The sequence below is a fragment of the Sinohyriopsis cumingii genome, chromosome 16 (genome assembly GCF_028554795.1).
Source record: "Sinohyriopsis cumingii isolate HCF-2022 chromosome 16, ASM2855479v2, whole genome shotgun sequence".
Classification (NCBI taxonomy): domain Eukaryota; kingdom Metazoa; phylum Mollusca; class Bivalvia; order Unionida; family Unionidae; genus Sinohyriopsis; species Sinohyriopsis cumingii.
In genome coordinates, this window is record NC_142976.1 from 2,261,772 (window position 1) to 2,271,173 (window position 9,402).

Below are 9,402 nucleotides of genomic sequence, written 5' to 3' on the forward strand. Positions count from 1 at the left end.
CAGCATAATGCATACTTCGAGTTTTAAATTGTTATGATTAGTTTTCGATATGAATCACGGAATATATTAGTGTTGCAATAATACCGGTAATACTCTTCAGCAATATTTTAGATGAAAAAAAGCTTTTTTATTACATATAGTAATCCAATTTTCAGTAGCGATTTTAACTCGCATCACATTTGTGTTTGGAAACGATGTATAAATCAGGCGTTGATTCGTGTTGAACCGAAACTAAGTGACAATCGAAAATTGGATACAGTGTCTGCTACTGAGCTTGATAGTAAGCTTGCTAATGCCACATACAACTTTACATTAGAATGTAGAAAGAAATGAACGAAATGAAGAAAGAAAATCCTTACAAGTATACTTAAAATCGTTTGTTCCGTTCTGAAGTCTATCAGATGCAACCACTCGGTTACTTCTCTCCCTAACCCAACCCAATAGTATCAATCCGCGATTAAATGTGTTAAAATATAAAATGTTGTCATTTTTGAACGAATGCAGTCATTATTTGGACAAAATACAAATTTTTTAACGCACGTTAAATACACGCTAATTTTGTAATGCGTCGCAATGCAGCTGTTGTATGCATTGGCACATAATGGAGAAGACCCATTCAAATCGCCGGGTTTTTGCCTTTATTGCTCTCAACGCATGGCAATATAATGTTTCCATTTCACTCGTGAAATATTCCATATATCTCATCAAAAACCGTAAATATTCTCTATGTAGATTTATTTTACCTAAATTATTGCACGTGTATTATACTTTAAGATTTTATTTTGATTATTTTTAGCATCTACCAATTCTCTGAAAAGCTCCAAGTGTATCCTTTACATCGTAGTTTATTTTAGCTGTACATCAATTGTGAATCAAGGGACCTGTGAAGGTCAATTGTGAATCAAGGGACTGTGAAGGTCAATTGTGAATCAAGAGACCTGTGAAGGTCAATTGTGAATCAAGGGACCTGTGAAGGTCAATTGTGAATCAAGGGACCTGTGAAGGTCAATTGTGAATCAAGGGACGTGTGAAGGTGAAGATTTCTTAATTGCTTAACGCTTACAAATCCTTTTTAGTTCCCATCAGTTCCATAAATATATTATATTTCAATGTCTTTACACAGACGTTTTAAAAATTGATAATCAATCATAAAAACAAAGGTACAACATAACCTTTATGAAAATTGATTGTCCATAATGTACGCACCTTGTTCAGTCGCCATGCGTATTTGATTAGGTGTCTCAATTTTCGTTGTATTTGTTTCCATGGATCAGTATAAAAAATATAAACATGGACCAATTAGAATATAGCATAATTTATATCCGAGCTAATGATACAGAACCCGATGATGGTAAATACAAAATAATGCGTTTTACGACAAAGTTTAATAGCATTATAAGTGGTCACAAATGAATGCAACCTGTTTTCTGCACCTTGACTATAAACGTGCGTCTCGGATGCGGGAGGTCGCGGGTTCGAACCCAGGCCGAGTCATACCAAATACTTATAATAATGGTACTAACAGCTGCATCGCTACACGCTCAGCAATAAGAGATTAGTGTTAGGACTGGTCTGTCTGATTTCCGGATAATGTGAATGGGTGGGACATGATGCTAGATGTCTGCAGCATGATGCCCCAGTGCAAGACATCACTATAAACTGTCACACTGCAGACATTGTAGCAATATGACTGAAAATCTGTTCTAGCTACGTTGAACATCCAAAGCTCGCACACACACACACACACACACACACACACACACACACACACACAGACACACACACACACATAGCTTGACTGTAAATTAAATAGGAAACATGCAAAAGAAACACAGGACACAGTTTATTTAAGTTGAATTATTAGTTCGAAATCAAGCATGTGCAGTCTAGAATTTATACATAGCAAGTTGCTTTTTCTGCATTATAATCATGCTATACACATCTGATACATACATCATCCAGTCTAATTCTAAGCAACCACGTGCTTTATATGATTCATTTATGGTGTAAACAATACTTGCAAGTCCATGCAGATCATGAAGAAACACAACTTATCCATTTGCTGTTCAAACTACTAACACATGTATGGTGAATCCCCAACGTGCTTGCCTCTCAGCTATAAAAATGAGTGCCAAGAAAAGTGTTTATATTAACTTTAAAAGGATTCAAGAACATCGCACAGGGATATATGCAACAATAACTAATATATACGGTTATAACAGTCACGGAGTTCAGAACATGAAGTCAGATTAAATGTTTAGGCAGTTTTACAATAGCAAACCGGTTATATACATGTAACAATATTTACAATATACTGTGAATACTCTGTGTATTGTGGGAAACTAATTTTCGTGGATGTCGTAGTTTCTACAAACAAGGAATTGAATGACTCATTGAATAATGATCCTTCTGCTGAAACGATCTCACCATCCCGAATCCATGAACTTAAATACCAGCGAAAATTAAATGACTTTGCATAACCACTATTTTGTCGAAATGCATAAATTCTCAGGAATTTAAACATTTCAATCATTTCTTACAACCATTTAAAATATGATTTCCTAAATATTGAATAAATAGAGTGAAAAAGGATAAAATGGAAGAGAAATAAAGAGTGTTAGATTTTGTTCGAAGCATATCAATGCAAAATTGGTCATTTTATTCCAAAAAGGAATCTATACAGAAGTTTACGAGCGTAAAAATATATCTGCCTGTGTAAACGTTTCCGAAAAATAACAGTGGAAATTGAACAACACATTCTGTACTCCTGCCATTTTGTTTTATTAGTTTCAATATGATTCTTATATGAAACTATTAAATTTGCGAAAAATAAATTATACACAATCTTTATCAATGATTGTAATGCATATACATGTAATAATCATCTAACATAACACATCAATGTTCCCTTTCTTTTCATATGCAAACATGCATCCATCCGTCCTTACATACATATCTGTGTGTGCATTTTTGTGTCTGTGGGTGTGTATGAATCAACTAACTATAACCCAAAACAACACCGAAAATTATAAAATTGTAAACTCTAGATCAACACTCCATATAATAAGAACAATGTCCCAAAAATCGGAAGTATAATATTCTTCACCTGTCAGTAACGGAGTCTGCGTTCACAAAAATAGAAATATTCTCTTCAAATGTCAGTAACATGGTCTGTATTCACGGACCATAATGTTCATCTGTCAGCAACAGGGTCTGCGCGCACCGCAATGTTCTTCACTTGTCTGTAACAGGGTCGGCGCTGACAGGAATTATTACGTATCCTTATCTGCAAAACAAACAATGTACAGTACTAAGAAGAAGTCGTATACCTGTGTTAAAGCATCAACTCTCATAAATAAGTATGAGCAGAGAGATTGATCGAAGCAACGAAGAAAAGTAGTTAATATATTAATTAATCAATACGCACACTTAGATAAATATTAGCGCATCAATAAGAAAGGAGTATCCCCAGTGACTTAATTGGTGAATGATTGGCTAGGAGACATGAAGCCAATTTCGAGTGGCGAAGAATAGATTTTAAACGGTGATCACAACTACTGGTCAGAATCTTTCAAACAGCGATCACAGACCCCTGGTTAGAACACTTTATAATCTAATGTATTGAACTCAATAATAGTCAACGTGTCATGTACATATTGCTCGACACGAAACCTAACATGCAAAACCAAACCAAGCAAGCACATGGAGTACATAAAAAAGTGCTAAGAAAGCAGATGTGAAATTCCGCAGACAAAGAAGACAGAATATGATCTAACATTTTGGCTTGTCTATTGGCAGGAAAAAGAAAATAAAGAAGTTGATTATCAGTTTTAAAGGAGACGACGATTTTAGAGTGGGACCTAGATGTTGAGGATGATATAGAGAGGTTAGTCATAAACACTGGCTTGACTAGCCAATATGTTGATATTTTCAGCGCAACAAAGTTGTTGTTGTTGTTGTTGTTGTGAGTTTAACGCCATTTTTAGGCACACGATAAGCTGTACATGAGTGCCAGTATAACTAGTGGAGGAAGAATCCTGGGAAAACCCCAGGAAGACGAACATATATAAAATGACTGGCGAAAAAATGAACACTTACAGTCTTGAACAAAAATCATCAAACCTGGAGAGGACATTTCTGAAACATTCGTATAAACAAGGTCGAAGGCATACTACATTAATAGTTTCCTGTCTTTAATTTACAGCAGAATTTGATCAGAAGAAATAGTGAAGATCCAAAGATAAGAGAATGCTGCAAAAAAATCTTTGGCGAAAAATAAATGGGAATTAGACATTTAAACGGGAATATTAGCCGAGAGTCTGTCGTACTGTTCTAAAAACAAGTACCTGTTTAACGACGTGAAAGAAATTGCAGCAATACATTTACCCACCTTCGATGAACATTAAGACCAAATCACTCAGACCCATTTACGAAAATTATTAATTATTGTCGTTTACTCAAAATTTTTGTAGGAGGAAAGATATCAGTATTTTAGTCATTGATGCGTAGAGAAAGTAAGGCAACAATTTGTTTCTTTTATATATGTATTGATTTCAGTCATCGCAGACAAAATAATGACATATGTTTCTAAGAGGCTCAATATAATACAATGCTTCATAATGTGTCACAAATACACAAGCTTTCAAAATAAAGTTGATCTTGGTATAATATTTACTAAAAAGCAGCCAATAAATAAGAGTTATCCCCCTCTTACCAAATCTACATCCTACCGCAGCTCCCTCCACACGAGTGATCGTGTTTGACGTCATTAGACCGCCACTTCCTCCGAAATGCACCTCGAATGGCATGAAGTACCCCTTATCCTTTTGACTCGTCGTTGGCAGGTACCTGTCTGTCGTTACGTCCTGTGCTGCAGTTATCCATCCATTGATCATGTTAGTGTTGAGCAATCTCGATACATTGAATCCTTGGTTGCCAGCGAAAAATACGAAATAGCTATTAGGATTTCCGTCCGAACTAGTGAAATTAAAGTCCACACCATTAGCGCTGTAACCTTGAATTGTTCCTTTCACGTGGGCCATGGAAATGGGCAAAAATGCAAGGTATAAGTACGGTTGTAAACGGTTTAATGGGGCATTGTACCCGTCATATCGATTCAAGAAGAAACTAAGACTGTAAACCGCCTGATACTGGTGAAGTTGTTTTAACAGGGATTCTCCTTGGGTGCCTCCAGGCCGAAGCACACGCACCATCGCTTCCTGCTTGTTCTGACATACATAATCCAGTGATGTTAGTGAACTTATGGCTGCCTTTGAAATGAAGGAATAGCCATGGTCACCGTGAAAGTCACAGAAGACCGTAATAGATTTCCCGTTCTCGACATACGTCACCTCCCCCGATGTCACATGCCCCAACTCCAAAAGTCCCTTACAACCTCCTGTTAGTGGATTAAAAGATATATATATATATATATATATATATATATATATATATATATATATATATATATATATATGTGTGTGTGTGTGTTGAAAAGTGTTGTGCATGAAAAATCAAAACGTGAAAATTGCATTAAACATACGAACACTAAACTATTGCCTAACATTTCTACATGTATGAACTAAACATCAATGACAATTCGTTTAGTGTCGGTGAGACCGAGCGAACTGAATAAAGTCCTCGTTGGTTCTTATTCCTTTTGAGCTTTAGCCAAAACACTTTAATATAAATAAACCGTTCAATATCTCCTGATGATTTCTTTAGTATATAGTTAAAATATATTTCAAATCTTACAGGCAATTTTTAGTGGCCAAATAAATCAACAAACAATTCTAGGTCGTCGATAATTTTCACATAGTTTTCTTTTAAGAATCGATAATGATTCAGAACTTATTGATGTTCAATGATTATATGACCAGTTTATACAATCATGGATGGAGTCCCCAGCGGCTTCTAAAATACTGTGTTATTATTATCATATGCGTTGAAACTCTTACTTAATAAAAACAGTATAATCTTTCTGTAGAACTGGTTCTTTGTAGAAACATAGGAACACGGTTTTGTTTATTATGTATCAAAATCTGATTCAGAGTGCCACATTTTCTTAGTCCTATTTGTCGTGGCGTTCAAAGAAAATATTTACCTGCATATTTTTTTTTCTACTTCATTACGCAAATAGGAATCACGTATGTCTTCTCGGTCAAAAGTACAATTGGTAGACTCTCTAAATACATTTATTTCCTAACGAATTTGTATAAAAAGGTATACTAGCCTAATCATTGTCATTGTTAATTAATAATTCTACCTTAGTCAGACAATGTTAATTAATAATTCTACCTTAGTCAGACAAAACAATACCTTGTAAACAAATACATCATTTAAAGTGGAGCAAAATATTATATTATCTTCCCAACGGAAAAAAACAAATGCAACATATATAATCCAATTAAAATGGCAATACTTTAAGAAAAGTAAAACCACAGGTGACTTCACTTTACTCAATCAAATTAGCACAATTATCTTCTTTACTGACAACATCTCTAAGATTACAACGAAATCTATCCATCGATCTTTATACAGGTGGTTCTGGCATGCTTACGTAATAGGGCCGGTCAGTCATACTGTAAAGGTGTGACAGGTATCTCATGAAAACTGATGTGATAAAAAAAAAGATGTTTATTGTATAATTCTGTATAAGGTATCCGCATCATTAAGAAAAGTATATAGCTGCACACAACCTAATGGACACTGTAATCTATAGCATGGGATGTTTAGTATTAATCCTATCAGTTTTACCTGTTACGAGTGGAAAACTCCTTTGAACATTTCCGTACATATTGTAAATAATAACGAGCGTAGCGACTTATTTTGTTGTTGTCCTAATTTGAATACCGTATTCCGCAGCTGCGAAATCACTTCAAATTTTGCCAGGCTGAATAAAAACTCTGAGATAAAATATATTTCCAATCCATGTGAGACACCAAGTCGACCAGTCCTAACACTAACCTCTTCATGGCAAGCGCCAATCGAGGCAGATGCTAGAGCCTTTTATACGACTTTGGTATGACTCGGCCTGGGTTCGAACCCGCGACCTACCGCATCCGAATAGGACGCTAACCACTAGGCCATCGCAGAGGTTCGAAACTCAAGCTTGAAAGTTATATGATCTCTAAGACGGAACAGAAAGGTTTCTAGAGACTCAAATCGTAATTATTAGCATAAAGATCCAATACATTGTGCCAAAATTAATATGTATTTTCAGACGTGTCATTATGAAATTTAACAAAAAACTAATTATGTTACTTTCCATACAGAATTCAAGATTATTAAAAATAAGTATTCAAGATCTAATCAAGATAACTGTTATATAAAATGAAATTTAAAAATATCTCTTACCATCACGTAATTCCATATAGTTTACATTGGTAGGCAAACGTTGAGTTTCTGTCATTTTCACATTAATATACCCTGAATTTAAAGAACACATTCCTGTATTAGCATAAAAGTACACAGAACTGCACGTGCTCTCTTTTGACTTACATGCGCGTGCACACCGTAACAGACTTCCAGTATTCAAAGTATCAACTGTGATGGAATTATTCAAACTCTCCTTCGCAATAAGGAAAGCTCTCCCCAATTTGGATCCACTGCACTGAACTTTTACAATGTAGTAAAAAGCAAAAAAAGCCAGAACTTGAAAATGTTTACAATTTTGGAATAAATTCGGCATCATGTTGAAGAAGAAATCCCTGTGGATTTAACGAAAATTACTCTCATACAATATAGTCCGTATAAACACCGAAATCTGATATGATGCTTGTAGGTTATAAATTAAGAGTAGCTCTGAACGCTTCGAAACTAAACAAAGAGTATTTAATTCGTACGCTGATAGCTTTTCCATTAGTCACTTTTAGGAAATCTATAATCCCGCAGTGCCTCCAATGATGTCATAGATACGAGCGTACAAAACAAATTATGTCGCTCCTAGTTTTCCATTGTATTAATTTTCTGCCTTGACCACGTGATAAACGCACGATAATTGCTGTGAGTCGTTTTAAAGTGATTTTAAATGTTGAGAGTAAAAGTGGGATAAAAAGGCCAAATGTTTTGATGTATGACATTTTTAAAATTAACGTAGCACACAACTCTTGATCAGAAATCAAATGGAAATAGAATTCGACTATGAGCATAAATTCGTTTTTGATGTATCTTGTGATATGCATTCTTATGATAGCTTTTGGTCACACTCTTAATCTGGAACAAATAGAAACGTGGGTGAAATTAGAATTGGAATTGAAGCATAATAGCATGCTGGATATTGGTCATTTGGAGGAGCTGTACATGTACAAAATGTCTTATATCAAACTAACTAACTAACTAACTAAATAAATAAATAAATAAATAAATAAATGATTCTTTATGAAACAATAGGATAAAAGCCCACTAAATTAAGTTCCCTGGCATTTTGGTGAAACATAATTTCGCTCGATGCTAGAATTATATTGTTATTCCCAGGTTCTTGTTATGAAGCAAGCTGTTCGTTGGATAAAAAGAGGGCAGTTTCGATCATCGCAGACGACGATTTGTTTTTCGTTTGGGCAATAAGAGAGCAGTTTCGATAATCGCAGATGGCGATTTGCTTTTTGTTGGGACAATAAGAAAGACTTTGTCATCGCATTAATTGTTAGTAATATTTGTCTTGTCGTTTATTCTAATTTCCATACTATCAGTCATAAATTTTACAATTTCTTAAATCACGTGGTGCTAATAACTGTTCTAAATATTCTAACCAACAACTGACACATGGAAATGGATTAAAGCTGAATGAGAACTGTTATACGGTTATTCTAAAAAGATATAAAACGGAATTAAATGTGACTTCTAAACTTTGCTTAAATAGAGAAAGTAAATGTAACACAGGACTCAAGAAATAATCGTACCTTTCATCAGTTCACGATAAGATTACTATGCATTTATAACGCAGATTGGCTTTGAGCAAGAGGTAGGCAATACACCTGTCTCCATGGATGTTTATGACAATTTTGCATTTTACCTTATTCTAGCCTTGATTTTTGAAAACATTCTAATGACGGTACAAACGTGTGTTAAAAATTTTAAAGTTATACGATGCACACATATATGGCTAAAGTTTTACTATAGTTTGATGTGACCCAGCTCGTAAAAGTAGATACCCGAGCGTAATACGTGACACATTGCTCAGCATAATGTTTCATCTAGCTGTCTATGGGAGAAAAGACATGAATGTTCTAGATGGTTTTAAGGAAGAATGTATCCGTGTCTAATAATCCCGACTATTCGAAAAATGTGTATTTGAAATAACTAATTTTTTTACAGTATTATACAATAAGGAGTACAGTTCTTCAAATTCTTTTGCTCTTATAAACATTAAATATTGACATTACAGAGCTCACGACAACTTGG

At 34.8% G+C, this 9,402-nt stretch overlaps 1 protein-coding gene across 1 annotated transcript; it reads right to left on the reverse strand.

The window, feature by feature from the left end:
• Positions 1 to 1,807: 1,807 nt before the first annotated feature.
• LOC149779816 (uncharacterized) lies at positions 1,808 to 7,803 on the reverse strand. The gene is made up of 3 exons (XM_089936479.1): positions 7,357 to 7,803; positions 4,715 to 5,398; positions 1,808 to 3,286 (listed from the first exon to the last, which is right to left on the reverse strand). The coding sequence occupies exons 1-3, from the start codon at positions 7,691 to 7,693 to the stop codon at positions 3,273 to 3,275; spliced, it is 1,035 nt and encodes a 344-aa protein (XP_089792605.1). The 5' UTR covers positions 7,694 to 7,803; the 3' UTR covers positions 1,808 to 3,272.
• Between the last annotated feature and the right edge of the window lie 1,599 nt (positions 7,804 to 9,402).